Source organism: Strix aluco, chromosome 2 (genome assembly GCF_031877795.1).
Source record: "Strix aluco isolate bStrAlu1 chromosome 2, bStrAlu1.hap1, whole genome shotgun sequence".
Taxonomy (NCBI): domain Eukaryota; kingdom Metazoa; phylum Chordata; class Aves; order Strigiformes; family Strigidae; genus Strix; species Strix aluco.
Window position 1 is genome coordinate 38,400,085 of NC_133932.1, and position 18,951 is coordinate 38,419,035.

The 18,951-nt window shown below is 42.0% G+C and overlaps 1 protein-coding gene across 1 annotated transcript in view; it reads left to right on the top strand.

The window, feature by feature from the left end:
• The window catches only part of BACE2 (beta-secretase 2), a 53,496-nt gene that overhangs the window by 3,387 nt on the left and 31,158 nt on the right, over nt 1–18,951 (top strand). The window contains exon 2 of the mRNA XM_074814397.1: nt 18,836–18,924. Within this exon, the coding sequence (XP_074670498.1) occupies nt 18,836–18,924 (89 nt within the window). The remainder of the gene's footprint in view (nt 1–18,835; nt 18,925–18,951) is intronic.

Below are 18,951 nucleotides of genomic sequence, written 5' to 3' on the forward strand. Positions count from 1 at the left end.
ACATGCATATCTACATAAGAATTATCTGAAAGGTGAAAAAGAAGGTCTATTGTATTGAAGAGTGTGATATATTTATCTCTTATTTCATGGTTGTATTATTATGTGTCCTACTTCTGATGGATTATGTGCTTTACACCTGTTGGTATAGGTGCACTTCTTCCGATTCCAGATTTAAATAAGAGGTGGCAAGAGCCCAATATGAATTGTGTGCACTGTTCTTACTTCTTATTTCTTTAAATAATCTGATAGAATTCCTTTGCTCTGTCTTTTATTATTTTGCCTGTCCTGAGATTATAAGTACTGTGAGGAATTGAATCAAAGATCATTTAGGTTTTTTCACTATCTTCACTGCAGTTCTTTTCATATTAATTTTGCTTCTCCTGTGAGCTTTTGACCAGTAGAAAAGTAAACTCTTAAAGTACCCCATGTTCTTCACAGCTTTCTTGAAGTTCATCTGGACTCGCATTAAATATTTGCAAAGAAAGTACTGTTGCCTCATCTTGCCTCTTGTGCTAGTCTTCACTGTATGAGGTAGCAGTAGTCCTGCTTGTCCAAATTGTGTTTTTACTGAGACCAGGTAAAAGTTATTCCTGCAACTTGGTTGCAAAGCAAGGCCAGGCTTCCTGGGAGCTGAGCTGTGGTCTGATTAGCAGGTATTGAAACCACAATAGGATCTGACTTGCGCTCTGAATGCCACGGCTCCTTTATGAAATTTCAGTGTCAATTTTTCATTCTGTGCATGAAGAGGTTTTGTCTATTGTTTTTCCCAATGGCAGTTTGTTCTGTGCAGGGGGTGAGCAAAACCGTGTCCTGTAAACTTGCTCTGGAGTTTTAAGGTCAGTGTGCATGTTGGGTCTAACGGCCTTCACTGTGAAACACAAACTCCAATTTTCATTTAATTGGTGGGAGGTTTTCTTTCTTTCAATTTCTTCCAGCTATTAAAGAAGGGTATATATTAAACACTTCAAGTGTGTTATGGACTCTTGTAATTTATAGCTTGGTATTTTGAAGGTGATGAACACACACATTAGCAAGTTCTGAACAGGCAGCCATTCTTCCTTGATTGTTGATAACTCTTATTTCCTGAGTGTTGGAAGGAAGGGAAGATTGTGAGGAAAGATTCAACTGCTCTTGTAATTTCGTCACTTCACTAGTCTTGCTATATTGGCTGATAAGGGCCTGATTTCTGGAGCTGTGCTAGTCCGTAAGAAGCTAAATTCTGTTTTCTTAATTTTGCTGAAAGGGGGTTTACCATCTTTCTAGATACAAGAAGTTTTGAAAACGTTATCCTTCCAGGTTGAAATACAAGAAAGCAAGCTCCAACTCAAGGCTCTCTCTATTTCCTTTTTTTTTTTTTTTTAAATAATAAATATGTGGGTCTTTTGTGTTTATTTTTGAGCTCTTCAAGAAAGCTGAAAAAAAGGACTGGTTGAGGAGCAAAAACCAGTGCTGTGGTATATTGGAATATTTTGAGGTGTCAGCATCAAAATCCCTCCAGATCTTCTAATGGAAGTACTATTGAAATGCAAATGTTAAATGATGAGTTGGGTAGATTTTAGTTGTTGTTGGATGCCTGCAAAATAAAAAGGGCAAGGACCTGAAAGAGATAAGACAGGATTAGTATAGTAATGTACCGTGATGCAGTGGACTGTAATGTATTTTTGACCAAAGACAATGCAAACATACCAGGTTTGGGTTGACAGAAAGGTCTCTGTCTTTACAAATGAGCATTCTGGCACCTCCTTCTATACAAAATTAGCCCTCACAAAAGGGAATAGATGGAGGTAGTGGAGCCTGTACTGTAAAAATAACCCAAACCATGAGTATTAATTACAATGCAGTTGCCCTGAGTACAGCACAGAGTTTTGTATCAAGGCTTTGTCTTGCTGTGCTTACAAGTGGGCTGCAGTGGCCTGCGCTATGTGCAGAGTGACAGTGAGTGGAAGAGGCTCAATCATGGCTTTTCCTCAGGATGTGCTCCTCTCCCAGGTCTGATGGATTAGAGACCTACTAACTGCTCCTTTAATGGCACTTTCTCTCCTTCAGAGAAGTGGTGGAAGCTTTGTTATCCAGGGTTGCTGAACACAGCAGTCATGCATTCAGATCCTGGTGAGTCAGGACAAAGGATCTGTTGTGAGGAACAGGGGTGGTGGCAATAGATGTCAGGTTCACACTTTTTACTGCTCCTCACATTTAATTACTCTTCCCAAATTTAACTGATGCTTTTGCCTTGATGGGGAAAGTAGAGTGTGAGCAAATGACTGTTTTGCCTATTATTAAGGAGTAAATTAGTTGGAATTTGGAGTAGAAATGAGATGGAAAACAAGCCAGTGGACAAAATGAAGCCCATGTGGAGTTCCTGTATGTTTGGGATTATTAAGGAAGGAGTCTTTTTTTTTTTTTTTTTTCTTGGGGTTTTCCTTTTTGTTTCCCCTCCTCTAACCAGAGGGCTGTGACCTCTAGGGATAGTATCTGGCAAGAGAGATTTAAAAACTACTACACCCTGCAGGGGTCTTTATTTTTGTGAAGGGCACTTACAACTTTGAGTCTGTGAGGACACATTAGCTATTACATTGCCTCCACGTTTTAATATTTTTGAAAATTTGTCACTTGCTGTAGGTCAGTCAAGTCTGACCTGAAATGTTAATCTGGTCATTGTCAAGTGTACCTACATTTGAAAAAGAAAGCTTATACAATAGCATACCCCTGCACATGTGCATCTGCGGTATAAATCAGACATAGCTCTCTCCCTTTTCTTACTGGCTGGAAAATCATGTAATCATAATTTGTGTAAATAAGTGAAGGAACTTGTTGCTCTTATTTCTGCTCAGATTAGGACTTGAGATCAGATCTTCAAAGTCAAAGAGGCAGCGTTCAGCTGCGCCAGAAAAAGGAAGTGTTTTTTCCTGCCATTGATGGAACTGTCATACATTTTGCTGCTTTTCAACCTGGTTTTGCTATGTAGATCTGCACTTGTGAAGCAAATGCAGTACGTGTTCTACAGATACTAGACTGCTGTTAAAATCAGAAGTTTTACATTCGAATTTGTATCTGTTAGTTCAGTGTCCTTCAAAGCACTTGAAATAGCCCAGGACTAAAATAGATTTTATTTGCAATTTTTTGCACATGAGCTCCCTTAGTTTTAAAATAGCAAGTTAGCTGACTATCTGTCTCCTCTTCTCTGCATATGCCTACATCGCAGCCACCCATGCGATTGGATTGAGGCGTTAAAGAACCGAGCTAGTAGAAACCAGCTAACTCGGGTTAGTAACAGTCTAGTTGTGACAACAGGGACCTCCGCACGAGCAATCTGCTGTGTTTTTCTGGGTGGCTCTGCAACACGCAGTGAGCTCAGTTACTGCTGGCAGCACCTGAGGTAGCTTGAGGATGTCTGCATCAACCACATGTTTTGGTTTTGCTACAGCAGAGGCTGTGCTCTGTGCAGCAAAGGCTGCAGCAGTCCAGAACCACCCAAGAGCCTCGCTAAGGAGCTTCGTAAACTTCCTCTTGGGGTAAAAGATTGGCCGCTGAACCTGCTACTGCCCACGTGCCCAGCCCTTTCAGCAGGCTTCCTCCAGGCGTGGCTGTCTGATGGGCTTTTGGCTGACCTCATCTGAGGGCAGTCACATAGCAAAGTCATCTCTTGTGCCTTCAGAAAGCCTTGGGCCAGAGTCAACGTTTGCTCCTTCTTTTGCCAAAGATTGATAAAATAATACTCTTTTTCCCCCCTCTCTTTCCTCCAGCACAGTTGTTCCTTCGTTCTTCCTTTTGCCTGTCTCTCCTCCTTCTGTTCTCGCTGCCTTTTTATTTCTAAGAATATTTTATGGGGAGGGCGGTGGTGGACAGATGTTCTAGAGCTTGGTTTTGTAAGAGTCCTCCTTGAATAGATGAAACCTGTGGCGTATGGCAGAGAGGGAATTTGAGGAAAATAGGCTAGATAGGAAAAATCTTATTCAAGTGAAAATTACAATTCATTGAATACAATTAATGTGTCATAATTATAAGACTCTTTTGAAGAGAATCTGTTAAGACAGTAATTGCACTCTACAACCCTATTTTTCCCTTCACCACTGCTTACTAATAATGTGAAATTGTGAAAAATAAATTACTTGTAGATTTTGTCCTCTTTGCTCAGCTTGTGAGTACTAAAATTAGTTGATTTTATTTAGCTTTATGGTTGGTTTATTTTTGTACCTACTTACTAGCAAAAACTGCTTTTAAGCTAGACTGCATGTGTTTAGGGAAAATGTTTGTCTCAAAGTCATTGCTAGTCCAGTTTTATTTTAAAAGAGAAAAGGTATTAATGCTGCGGTAACACTTGGTAAGCTTCTCCTCCTTAAAGACACAAATGAATCCATTCCTAGGGATCTAAAACTACTTGATAGCACTACTTTTTCTCATTGGCATTTTTGTTTTAAAGAAAAACAGACAACAACTCAAGGACTGAGAGTCGCCTCTCCCCTTGAGGTAGGGAGCATAAGCCTTCTTGCATCAAAGGCCAGCTCTTGCCATTTGACAGGGAAAAAGTATTTGGATCCTTCTGACGGCCGTCTCTCAGATAATTCCTTGACATTTGGTTGTGGATATGACTGCAAGAGTGGTCTGTAGAGGGTGCCTTGGACCTGCTGTGGTGCTGCGGCTTGTGCGCAGGCTCACATCAAGGCCAGATGTGAGAAATTTCTTGCCCACCCAGGCTCTTTCTGTTTCTTAATTTGCTACCAAAGGAAGCTTCAAACCAGAGAAGATCAGCCATTTGGGGCTTCTACAAGAACAAAAGGCTTACCTGATAAGCCATTGTATGAAAGCTTGGGTCCTGCGTGTCCCCCCTTGAAAATTTTATTGTGGTATTAGGGAAGAAAAAAATACATCAGGTCAGCAGAAGGTAAATTTTGAAGATTGCCTTTGGCAGCCAATAGTTTTGGCATAGAAAATAATATACTAGAGTGACTGTATCAACTGCAGACTTCAGATCTGTTTTCAAAATTGTGACTTTGCAAAATCTTGAGGGAAGATTTTTTTTCTCTCATTTATTCTACCTAATTGGAAACTTTACTTCCCAAATCCCATTATGATACCTGTTTGTTACAGAAACCTTGACTGTCAGTGTTTGCGGCATAAGAAATTAACAGTTGTACCGTCTTTTCAAGACAGAGCATGCTATACCAATTTGGAAGTTCTGCAGGGCAATATTACCATGCTGCTTAAGTGTGGTATGGAAAAACCTATGCTTTCATTCACGGTGCTGTCTTGTAGATGTCTGCTACGAGTAAGAGTGAAATGTGAGGCGTGTCAGAAAATGATTCATCAGTCCTACTGATACTTTTCTGTGACTAAAGAGATTTTTATTTAATTCATTCGTTTTTCTTCTCGGTGACTCTCAGGTTGCAAATAAAACACAGGAGTCCAAAGTTGGTCACACTTTGCAAAGGTCTGAGAAGTGCTGTAGCAAGATATCATCTGATGCAGTCACAGTGCTTCAGTTTTATCTGTCACAGAATAATCTTCTCATTACTTCATGGATGCAGAGTCCTTCAGAGAATAACACAAACATTTCGCGTGATCCAAAGTGCCAGATTTTTGCATTTGGACTGCTGAGATAAATTGGGGGGGGGGGGGGGGGGGGGAGGAGTTCAGAAAATTACTCTGCAGCTGTAGTTACGAATGATGGCATGTGTTACATGTTCCAGCTAAAGTTAACTTTCATTTGCACTTTGAGCCTTCAGGTTAACCTTTTCTTGGCAAGTGACCAAATGCTAGTGATACTACCTGAGCATTTTTGTTCAGGTTTGGAAACTTTCTCCATGGCAGGCAGGCATGCATGACAACGTTTGGTGTTGCTAATGGGCGAAATTTCACAATTCCAGTGGCCTGAGCACCATCAGCTCGTGTGTCAGCAGCAACGTGGCTGCACTTGCTGCCTTCCTCATAGTGCGTAACATGTTGGAGCCCTGGGCTGCTGCAGGACCTGAGGTACCATCATAACACAATGGGTTGTAATCCCTGGCAGAAGTAGAAGATAGCTTACTCCTACAGGTTGATATGCGGAGGAATGGATAGTAGGAAGCTGTCTTCTGTGTGTTGTTGCAGTGTGTAGCAGCAGCCTTCGTCAACCTGAGAGCATAAAAAAGTCTTTTAACTTCTCACCCTACAAACTCAACTTGGTATCTGAAAATAAAGCTGTGTTCCTGCATGCCTCTGTTCTCCTGTGTAATAAAGATTTTTATAGTGGAACTTGGTTAACAATTGTAATGATGTATGAGCCACAGGCGAAGCTAGTTCATTTCCCAGAGCTGCTGCCTCTACAGTATTAGCCAGGGTAAAGAGTAAAGTGTGCATGTTTGAGAAGGAGAGAGAAATAAATGAGTCCAATAGCAGGGGGAGGAACATTGCTGCTTTTAAAAAAAAGAATTAAAAAAAAAATCATATCTTATTTCACTTGAGAATCAAGTCTGCCCTTTAAATTGCCCTGCCAGATTTTTAAGTAAAAATGTTAGAATAAGTATGAATAAAAAGGATTGTTCTTATTTTTAATAAATCAAACACATTATTGTGACATTGCTTAATAGCGCTTTTTTCCCTTTTTTTTCCCCACCCCCAATCAAATAGTCATTCCTGGTATTATGGAGTGGAAAGCTGCTTTCTGTTGTGCCTTTGAACTCTCCTATATAATTCCAAGAAATAGCCATGATGACAAGCAAATTCTGCTCCACGGTAATATCCTAAATAGGTCAGGTGGAGTGGGGAGCAAAAGCCTTCTGTCTGTTGTATTCCCTTTATTAATTACCAGGGAAATAAAAACACTGGAGTTGCATCACCTTGTTTGTGCCCTGAGACCCAGGGCTGCCTGTGTACATTCCTGTGGCTGCTTAAGATGGCACAGACCAGCAGGCAGCTGCCTGACCCTACGCCTTTCCCCAGAGATGTGGCACAACTTTTCTAGCAGTGAATACAATCAGAATAACCAAATTCCAGTCCTTGTGCGTGACATAGCTGGACTTGCCTTTTTTTAACCCTGATTTCTTGCCTCCCTCCCTCCCTCCCTCCCTCCCTGCCTCCCTCCCTGCCTCCCTCCCTCCCCTTGCCCACAGCAGTGGATCCAGTTGTATCCCTTTGCCGTCCATATAGCAGCAGCCCAGTAGATGTGCAAAAGAAATGGGATCCTGGGCAGAAAGGGAGGAACAGAGGTGGGAGCTGCTAATAGCAGGTGGGGAAGAGGTAGTTCAAGGGAGTTAGAAGATGGGACTGGTCTTTTCAACTCCCCAGGCTGAAACATCCTGGTTTGGCAACATCAAATACTGTAGCAGCTCTTACACGTTGAACAAAATCTGGCAGTGCTGCAAGTCCAGTCCTGAATAACAAGTTGTGGTATTTTTATAGCAGAAGTCATGCCTTGAAGTACGGGGAGTTCACAGTTGGTTTTCCAAGGTGTGTGCTAATTTATTTACCTCTCTATGTCCAACAATCTTGGCTAATCCAGGGATCCCAGTATGTGAGTGTGGGATTGTCAGTAGTTTCCTGGCCTCCAGAAGGGAGAGGCTGCTTTCACAGCCGTGAACTTGACTTAAGCAGCAAGGTGGGTGTTCCCATGTAATCATGTCAGTTGGCTGTCATGTTTTGGGAGGGTTGCAGTGTATGGATAAAGAAAACCTAAGAAAAATGATGCTTATCCACTTCGGTTTTGTCACAGTGTTTTAGGGGAATGACTGGAAAATACTGTATAAGCATTCAGTGTCCTGCTTCAAGAAAAGCACTAAAAAACATAAGCAAGCCCTTCCTGAAAGCAGGCAGTAAGTGCAGCTAGAAGGACGTTATAATGAGCGGCCCCGCTGTGTGGGTATGGCAGTGCCACTGGGAACAGCCTGTTCTGGGGAGAACAGATAGACCTGGTGTGTCAGGAGTGTCCTGCCTTCACCTCTCCAGGCTTTGAAAAACTTTTGCTAACAAAAACCCATCTCCAAAACTAACATCTTGACAGAGGGGGAAAAAAACCTGAAAAGAATCGTGTTGCTATAAGAGCAGGTTGACAGGGGGAGGAGAGGGAAGAGATCAGACCTGGTGTGCAGTCTTCTCAAAACTCTGACTTTTCTCACTGCTGTCCTGCAAACTTCTTTTTCTTCCTACCCGTCTCCAAAATGTAGCCTTTTTCAAAGTTAATCGCTGCCTTCGAAAGCTTCTTAAATATTGCAGGAGCAGCTTTGGCACTTGGTTTCACATCTCAGTGCAATTTGAAATCGAGGGTCTTATTTAAATTTGAGATTGAAGTTTAGACCTTGGGTGCAAGGAAGACCTTTTAATGGAGGTAGAAATACAGTAGCGAGATTGCACCTCTGCTGAGAGGCTTCTGCCCACTGCTGAAGGGTACTGTGGTGTCTTTGACAAAAGGGAGAATATCAACAAATATAACAGTACCCTTGAGGCTAGAGATACTCCTAGCCTATCCTCAAGAACATTAGGAATGGCCTTCTGTACTGAAGTTTGAAACATGACCCTCGATTAAGTCTGTTATTTCCAAATGGCACAGTAAACACGGGTGGTGACTCATGGTGTAGAAGCTTGTACAGTGTGAGGAAGGTTTGAAGATTAGTCAGTTCAAGCCTTCTTGCGTTTACTTAGTATATCTTGGCGCTGTGCAAATGTGTAAAACTCTCAGTCTTACAGATACTGCACTTGGAGGGTTGTTGCTTTAGTTTCAAAACAAACTTTTTTTATATAGTATAGGACTTCTGAAGATAGATAGAGAAGAAGAGCTAAAAATGCCTTTTCTTTTTTTTTCCAGACAGTAGTTTCTCTGACTCTAATGAACAATAGAGGTAAAGAAAAGGGTGACCTGACAAAATAAATTGGAAGCTAATTTTGGAGCGCAAAAGCCTCAGAAAATTGAAATTCTGAACTGTATGCAGCTTCTAACTGTAATCATTCACTGGGTATAATGCATTAACATAGGCTGACTGGTTTCATTTCCTTTGGGGAAAAAAAAAAAAAAACACACAAAGCAAAAAGACTTCCTTGGATATTATATTCTGAAAGGTAGTCTATTAGCATGATGAGTCCCATTCTCCTTCCCCCCCCCCAAAAAACCCTCTAAAATTGTTTGACATAAGACTATGTTTTTTAGAATTACCAAGCCCTAAGTAGTACTGGTAAACAGAACAGATGTAGCAGACACTTAACCTAAGACATTGAGGTGGATGGTTGGTTGTTTTTCAGTGAGGTGGTTGTCTGTTTTTACAGAGAAAGTTTAGCTTCAGGTCAACTGAAGTAATTTGACAGTGGTTTTCTTCAGGAATGAAGCGAGACAGGCTGTGGTTAAGCACGGGGGTACAAGTGCATAGATGCTTGCCAAGGGAGCTGAGGACAGCAAAACCCTTTTTCACTGGCTGGTGGCAGAAGCACAGGCCTCTGTATCGTGAAATACAGTTGTGCAGCCCTTTGCCCACCTCCACCACCCTTCTATTTACTATGGAGCTAGAAGCTGTCCCTCTTCTCGGGTCCTCCTACAGCAACCATATCTCTGTGGACTAATAGCCATCTGATGTGGCTGGCCATTGCTCCAAAGAGTTCAAAATCCTGTCAAGCAACACCCAGCAGGTCTGTTCTGCGATGGCTACGCTCAGTGGTTTCAAAGTGAGAAAGAGGCTTGGGTTGAAAAGGTGACTTGAAAGCAGTAATGGCATTCACGAGTGTATCTCCAAGAGTCTGGCTGGTGGTAGAGATGGACTTCAGGCATTTCTTCAGTTTCTTTATAGCTGTTGAGTTATTGAATTAATGGCTGTCTTTCGGACACCTTTGGCCACTGCGTTCTCTGGAGAGGGAGGGGTGACCTCTGAATGAGAGGCTTACTAGTTTAGATGTGGCGTAGAGCTTAGACGTAGCCTGTCTCTAAACCAAGGCTGCATGAGCACTGGAATTCCTCCTGAGTCTTGCAGTTAGACGTGAGAGTTAGTCCCAGTGGCATTCGGCTTAGTCTCCCTGTCTCATCAGTGCTGTACTGTAATTAGCAGAAAATTGATAAATTTAATTCCTATACACCTACTAACAGGTGGAAACATGCTTTCAGATTTAACAAGAGCTCTGTGTGTTCTTAAGTGCAAATAGCTGATGTCTCTTGCATTCATTCTTGAATTCCAGGGTGTGTTTGTGGGGATTTTTTAATCTTCAATTTATCTAGGCACTCATTAATCTTTCAATTCAAGAACATGTTTAGTATAAATATAGAGCATATCTAGATTTTCCTCACTCAACTTTGTGAGCACTTGGGTGCCTTGCTGCTCTCGGTAAGAACTAACAGTCTACTTGATGTTAATGTGTGTTGCTGGCTACACAGGAAAAGGCTGATGAAGACACGAGTTGGTTCACATGCAACTCCTTTTTTTCTGAAAGATGCAGCTCTGAGGGCATCTCTGTGGCAACCACGTGTCTGTTAAAAGACTATCACAGTTTTCATCAGTCTTCTCAAACCAGTTCAAGCCCTTCAGTGTTTATTTACACATGAGATTTTTCTGGACCTCTGAATTATTGTTACTGAACTTTCTCTAACTAGTCCAGATTTTCCTTAAAACCCAGTGCCTAGAGCAGGTCATGACTTCAGCTGTAGCTGGTTTATGTGAACTAGAGGGTTGCTTCACACACCTAGTTTTTTGTCAGCTATAGGGTGTGATATGAGAGAGGGGTTTGTATCTGGAAAAAAAAAAAAGGAAAAAAAGGTTAATCTTTTCTGAAAGGCAATGAGACAAAATTGCTACGATTCACACAGCTCTAAGATAAGCAAGTAATAGCTCATGTTCAACAGCAAAGCATGTTCACATAGCATGAATAGGATGGATGTGTTGTATGATAAATCTAGACACAGCAAATAAATTTCAGCCTGAAAAATAAGATACCACATGAGACGGCATGTGCAGAAAGAATGCTAATGTTTAGAGAACCAAAGGCATTGACAGAAAGGAGAGCGCAGAAATGAAGAATAGATATTTTGTTTTGTTACCAGGATTGATTGGCTGACTATTTTTTTTGTCTTTAAACCATAATAGCCTTCCCTTATTGTCAAAATGATAATATATATAAAGCACTTCCTGTAATATTTCTCTTCAAAATGACTATTCATCAGTCCCAGAGTCAGATGCTCATATTTCAACTCACAATTTAGTTTAGCAAGTTTATACTTCAGAGCAATCAGTCATTTTAGCATTTGTGTTTTTAATACAAATCTCAACTACAGAAGCATGCAGTGCTCTTAAGCATGGAAAGATTGGCTAATACAGATAGTACTTTGTAATCTTCTAGCAAAGAAAGAGATTATCACTTTTCAGAGAGGGGGAAAAAATTATTTTCCTCCCAGTCTAGCAGTACAGATCATGAAAAGATTGAGGGCAAAAGTCTTTTGCTGGGCCCAGTGCAGGTGTGAGGGCGTCCAGGGATAGCTGAGTGTTTTAGGTGACTGGGGGAGAGAGTGAATGTAAAGGTAGTATAGATATGGGGTCAAATCCCAGATCCTGACACCAGCTGGGAATGTGGTGAGGGGAATGACAGCAAATGCCAAACATGCTCTGGTGGACTTGATCTGCTGCTGCCCTGAAGAGCCTCCATTTGCCACTTGTTCTCCTGCTTACTCCACAACCTACAAGCACACCACATCTTCTATGACAAACTTCTGCCATTGCGAAAGCAGGAATTATCTTTGGTGATACACTTGACCTCCTGGTTTTGCCAAGTTTCCATGCTGCAATAAATCACCTTCATCTGCATCCCCAGTGTGACATTGCAGTGAAACGCGGGCACCACCTGCTGAACAAACGACATTAGAAAATCATTAATCTCCATTCCATTTGTCTTTCTCACAGTGCCTCTCTTATCTTGGCTGCATGGTTAAACCCTTCTTATGACTACAGGAGAATATTTTTTGGCGCTAGTAGCAGATAGGTCTGTTTTCTCTGGTGAGGTGACCTCCCTCAGGGCACCACAGGAAATACTTCTCCAGGACTCAGCTTCCTTCTCAAAGGTGAAGTATGATACCGTCCAAGCGGCAGAGAGTCATCTGGCTCTGGGTGGAGTGATTCTTCATCATCACCAGTGGCCGTGCAGCTGTCAGCCAAAAAGCTGAGTTGTTTTCTGGATTCCTCTACTTGGCACAGGTAGAGCCACACCTGGAGGGCTGTGCCCAGCTCTGGGCCCCCCAGTACAAAAGAGAGTGGACATACTGGAGAGAGTCCAGCAAAGGGTCATGAAGACATTTAGGGAATTGGAGCATCTCTCACATGAGGAAAGGCTGAGAGATCTGGGACTGCTCAGCCTGGAGAAGAGAAGGCTCAGGGGGGATCTCATCAATGTACATAACTATCTGAAGGGACGGTGCAAAGAGTACAGAGTCAGGCTCTTTTCAGAGGTGCCCAGTGACAAGACCGAAGGCAGTTCACAGGAGATTCCCTCTAAATGTAAGGAAAACCACTTTTTTTGCTGTGAGGGTGACCAAGCACTGGCACATGTGTTGCTCAGGGAGGTTGTGGAGTCTTCATCCTTGGAGAGATACTCAAAAGCTGTCTGGGCATGGTCCTGGGCAGCTGGCTCTAGGTGGCCCTGCTTGAGCAGGAGGTTGGACCAGATGACCTCCAGAGGTCCTTTCCAACCTCAACCATTCTGTGAAGTGCTGCAGAGCAATGAGGACTTGGCTGCTCCAGTCCAGGGACCACTTATGAGCAATGAAAAATGAGAGGCCCATCCCTGCCTCAGTGTTCAGGGGCAGTGTGCCAGTTTGTTATATGGACCAACAAACTTACCCTTTCTTGGTTTCAGTCTTACCTGTTCAGCAAAATACATATTATTCTGCAAGCAGAAATGTGTTGTTGTGGAGGCTTTTTCAGTTTATGTCTAACTTTGCAGGCCTCTACATCTAGACACACTTCCAAAGGTTCCTCTAACTCATCTTTTAATTAGGTTTTATTTCTGTATCTTAAGGAGAACAAATCTATATTACAGCCTAGTCTTCTGAATTTGTTTATTAGGAAGTAGGCCATAAATGCTAATTCCAAGTAACACAGAAAAAAAAGTGTACAGTAACTCAGTGCTTAAAAAGCCTCTGTATATTGTAACATTACCAATTTGTAGAAACAAATTGCTGAAATAACCTGACTGACAGTCTGTGCCAATAATAACACATAATAACTGTGGGCAAACACAGCGTATAGTTGCTAGTGTGCTTTCTTCTTTACATGATTGTTGTAGACAATTCTTGCCAGATGGTCTGATAATGTAATTAGGAATAGTTGTGTTAAATGAGGCAGTATTTAAATTGGCAACTAATTTTCCTATCTATTAACCAGCTTGAAAAAGAAGAGCTGTTACCCAAATGATTTCTAGCTGCTAATCCCTAAGAAGAAACGTAGCACTTCTTTGCACCTTTTTTTAAGCACTGTCTAGCAAATTATTTTCTGTAGCATTTATTATGTGTGGGACAAAATAAGAAAGAGAGGGAGTTAAGAGATGTTACAAGTTCAGGGGTTGTTAGATGAGGTGGACTTCTACTAAGCCAGTACATCGTGATGTGTGGTAACAGCTCATGAGCCAGTAATGGGATGCTTCCTATTTATAGTCTCTACATGTGGACAAAAAAACATTTTTACTTTATGATAGTTCACTGTGTGGCATACTCCATCAAGCAGAGTAGGACTATAAGCCCTATTTTAAGTGTGTGCGTGGGAGAAATCATCAAAGCACAGCAGGACAAGATTTTGAACGGCATATGAATGTTACTAGTGTGGAATGGTCGCTCTCTTTATTGGGGATGGGAGAGAAGGGAAAAGAAAGGGGTGGCCTTGGGTCAAGTTAAAATTCCAGAGAAGGCATGATCGCTTGTAGTCTTCATCATGAACTCTTAGCCAGCTTCTTTGGTCTGCTAGCTTGTGCGGTGGAAGCTATCAATTGCCTATCATTGAGACTTTGACTGAACCCCAGAGTAAATGTAAGACTGAATGAGACTGATTATTATATTTATGGCTCTTATCTGTGCAAATGTTATTCCTTTTTTTCCCCCCCTGTGTTTCAACTGAAGCAGGGATGAAGAGCTGATTACGTTTTTCCAGCCTGGTTTCTTCTGTCCAGTGGTGAAATTTATTGCTCAACCTAAAAGGATCAGACCGGTTAACTTGGGAAAAAAACTACAGTGGATTTTTCCATGGGCCAGTCTTTTAATGGGGATGAACTTTATCACTAGTTCAGTGTGGGTTACCCAGGGAATCACATCAAAAGCAGCAGCATGACAGGGTTGCATGCAAGCCCTAGGATTCCCACCTAGAAAAGGCTGTGTATGCTAAACCATGCAGACAGCTACTTCAAAGAAATGCATTATGCACTTGTAGCCCGTGGGATTTGTTTTGTATATTTTTCTGAAAGTTACCAAAAACTCCCGATTTCAAACTAAAACAGGAAAGAGAAACTTAAAGTCTGAGTAAGGTGTAGATCAGAACAGGCAACATCTGTCCCTGTTAGAGGATGCTAGCAACCTCTGTGCAACAAAAATGGAATGATCGCCATATTTTATCACTTTTCCTTGAAAATGTGAAGTCACTTTCTGAATGCATGGTGGGGTAACTGCAAATTGCTGTTCACCGGGCAGTTAAATGAGGCATAGATAATGCCTAGTGTTGATGACACAGCATTGATGCCACTTGCTGTAACAGATAGGGCAGGTATCTGAACCACGGATAGATGAAGCTTTGCTGAATGAAAAAAAGATGACAGATCAATAGGCAATTTTTTTTTCTGATATCAAAATACAACAATATTCAGCAATGGAAAGCTTAAAAATATTGAAGACATAGTGGTAAGTTAAATTATTGAAGCAGGATAGCATACAGTAAGTGCTATTTGATGTTGGCGCTAAATCAAGCACTGGAAAGTTTGAGGGATCCTTGAAGTATTGACAATGTGTTTGACTTCCAGTTGAAATAAATCATTATGACTGGGTTTTTTTCAGTGCCTCTATCCCTTCAGAGTAGAAAAAATATAAAATGTATGGCCTAAGGAGGCTTCTGCTTTCAGTGTTCGTGACTTTCAGTAAACAGGTTTGGATTTGTTTCTTTTTATAAGCACAGCCTAATGGCATATAGATAGTGTCAGATTTCTTCTGTAAGTTTGTCATGGCAGAGGTGGATGTTACTTATCTTGCTTACTCTAGAGCTAGGGATCTTTATGAACCTCTTATTTTTAATAACAACGCTATTTCCATATAGGAAATGCATCCAGGAAAATAATCTCCAGGTACAATACTAGGTGCAGATTTTATATCCCACGGCTGTGGTAAAGGTGACCTTCAGGGGGAAAAAACAGCCTTTTGCATTTGCTGTCTGCTTTCTGCTGTATAGGTCTGATTGGAAACCACAATTAAAAAAAAAAAAAAACAAAAAAAAAAACAAGGCTTCCCTTCTGTGCCTCCAAAAGCAAAAGGAAAGTGGTTTTTCATTGTTTTTAATGCTGGGCACATGATCAGTCAGCACTCTTCGGGCAGTTTTTCCTTTGTACCCTCGTTCAGCCATGTCTCTCCCACCTTGGCTTTCACAAAATCTGACTTCGTTTGACAATCTCTGACAAAACCAGGTGATCACTAAATAATCCGCTCTCGGTGACAGGAAGTGATTCACTTGAGATGGCAGTAATAAACCCAAGGAACCTGCTCTGCCTGCCCACGAGAGCTCTGATTCACCATCTCTGGGGCTTCTTCGAGGAGGAAGCTGGGGAGGACACTACCACTGCTGTTGGCTCTGCCTTGGCACCAGGGTCTTCTGTCCTTGTGGCAGAAAGGTAAAGGCACAGAGAGGTATGACCACTCTCCAGCTATCATAGCGCATAGCTCAGTGAATCGAGTTGAGGTGCAATTGATTGCAGTTTTCATTAGTAAGCTGGGAGGTGAGATTCAGTGGCTGGGGAGTGAGTGAGCATGTGGTGTGTTTGGCTTCATCTTTTGGGAGAGGGCAGGACTGACTGCTGGAGATGGGGCAGGATGGACAGTCGTGGACTATAGCTTCTTCAGCTACCACCCTGTGACTCACTAGAGCTTGCCTGATGCTCCCCCAGCAGCACCATTAAACCAGCAGCAGGCCATACAGACTAAAGTAGGCTCCAGTGGTGACAACATGAAAGTGGTTCTTAATGAGACGTGAAGGCACTAAAGAAAATTCAGACCCAAAGGGTAGCCAGGAGAGAAAGAGAACTCAGTTAGTTATACCCACCCCAAAATGAGCTGCTAATCACTGGCGCTATTGTGAGGACTACAATAAATCAGTGTCTGCCCTGGCTGCCTGCATCTCATTATGCACAAACATGCGGATAGAGAATGTCAGCCTCAATAGCTGTCTGTCATATGAATGCTGCTGTGTCCGAGTGGGCTGGCACTTGCATGGTTAGCCGACTTTGTATTTTCTTTTTTTTGGGGGGTGGATATCTCTTTTCTTTTGGAAATGTTGATTTGCTCCATACTGTGGGTAGTAAATTTGCCCTTCAGTGATTTGTGAATTCTATGATGATAACATTGTGTTTAAGGTGTGGGGGTAAACTATCTTTCATATATGTCATATTTAGTGATTGGGATTTTGTTTGGGTTTGAGTTTGGGTTTTTTTCCCCAAGTCCTCCTCTGTGTATGGTGTCATGCATATTGCTGAAGCTAGGGCAACACCTACATGTATTTATGCAGCTGATGTATAGTGCCCATTACTCAAGCATCACAGACTGCCTCAGAAAGGCTAATTAATTTAAGCCCTGCAGCACCCCTCTGAGGCAACTTTTGTTGGTGCTGATAGATGCACACGTTGTAGCTGCTCTTTGTTATTTATTTTTAATATGATTTCTATCCCAGAGAGGGGGGGAAAATGACTAATTCTTACTTTGTTAGCTAGTTGACAAAATGTTAGGCTTTTGATATTGCTGAAGTAAAGTATGTAGAAACTTTGGATTTTATTGCAAGCCATGCCTCAGAGGTTCTTACTCTCTTTTAAGCCTCGGCTCCTGGAGCCAGGTGAACTTGTAGATGTCCTTTTGTTTAAATGTCTGTGTCTAGCTTGTGTGGCTGCAAAATAAATTTTCATGTCTTGTCTCCACTTAATCTAAAATCTGGGATGCAGTGAGGCACTTGATGAAGGTTGTGGGTTTGTTTCTTTTTAGTCTTAAAATTTTTGCATTAGGACTGGGAATACCAATGACAGAGTGTGTGTGCAGCTCAAAAGAGAGTCCCATGGATTACTAGTTGTTTTTGTGTTCATGTTTTAATTTCAGAGCTCCTCAGCCCCATACTATATTAACTAGGTAAAACAAGGGTAGCCATCTCCTCCCTCCCCTTCCATGAGCAAACCAAAGATATTTTTGAACACCAACTCACACCTTTTTTTTGTCTATGCTCAGTCTTAAACTTACTAAAGAAGGATTCAGCGTATCTTCTCCAAATACTTTATCCTCCTTTGCCTTTACTCTCCTTTCTGAGCTCATCCCTGTTTCTCTACTTCCTTTGTCAACACTAAACTCATTTCCCTTATCGTTCTCTCTTACCCTTCCCACTTTCAGTGCTAGATCCCTAGCTACCTCCTGTCTTAAGCAGTGATGAGGACTACCAAAGTGGCTGGTTCAAGCTGGCTTTAAAGCCCAGGCAACCCAGTCCTCATGTCTCACTCCCTCCTACAGGAAAATTCTTAATTCCTTAATAATTTTCTAGGGAGCAGCTGTCCGCTACTGCCTAGGGCAAATTTCACAATTGTTTTAAGCCAATCTGAGACCACACTGTCACCAAAGGAGGCAATCGTCCTTTTCTAGTATCTGTTCCTACCATCTCTTTTCAAGTAGCTGTCTGATATGGCAGATTGCTAATTTTTTTTTTGGTAACTGTAGGTGAGGAACCAGATCTGATTTGCATCACAGTCCCATGGGTGCAAGTCCTTATGCTAAGAAGCCCTGGGAAGCATCCAGCCAAGAGCAGGGAAAAAGTGTGACCGCTGCGTTTGGTAGCAGTACAGTCTCTGACTGACTTAAATTGTCATTTAATGACACTACATTTAATGTAGTTTCAAGGTCTCACTGAAAGAGGTGATCCTGCATCCGGCTGTTCATTCCCATGCTGTTACCTTCTGCTTTGTGTTAGCACAAGCTGTCATGCAGCTGAGGTGAACCAGCCTGGTTACCTGAGCCAAATGGGGAAAGGAGGCATCTCATTTTGTCTGTGTGGATTTGTTAGGCAATTTTTGGCCTAAATCATTCTCCCAGTTAACCAAACAAGTGGCCCACTCTTAGGCCACCTTTCAATCAATGCTTTTCACAGTGTTTGTAAATATGCCATCCGTCTGTTTAAAGGCAGTGAAGGCTGTGGTAGGTTGCTGCTGCTCAGGACAAACTGGGCATAATTCCCATGCTTGTCAAGCCACAAGGAAGCTTCGCGCTTCTGCTTATTTCTGCTCAGACTTACACTCAACCCCTACTTCGAAACCTCATAAGCTCTAAGGCAAACAGTGCTTTAAACAGTACGCAATTCAGCCTGTGTCCCGGATGAGCCAGGTTACCGAGACACATGGGTTGGACCAAAAAGAAATTCGAGGTGGTTGTGAATTCATCTGCTGTGCGAATATGGGCTTGGCAGGTTTTCCCCCTTCCAGGAACATGACTATTTTAAAGCACTTCAGCATGATCAGCTGTTTTGAAGGGGCTGCAGCAGCCTATCTTTCCCAAAAGTGACACTTTGTATTTATTTTTCAGGGTAACTTTCATCATCATTTTAACACTGAGGGTAGTTTAGACAAAATTTTTAATGATTTTGTTTGTTTAGTTGGATATGAAAACCACCTCTCCTTTTTTCTGTTTTGGCAGTTAAATATTCTGGTCGACACTGGGAGCAGTAATTTTGCTGTAGCAGGTGTGCCTGATCCTGATGTCACCTCCTACTTCAATACCGCACTGTAAGTACCTGTTCTGCATGCCATAGT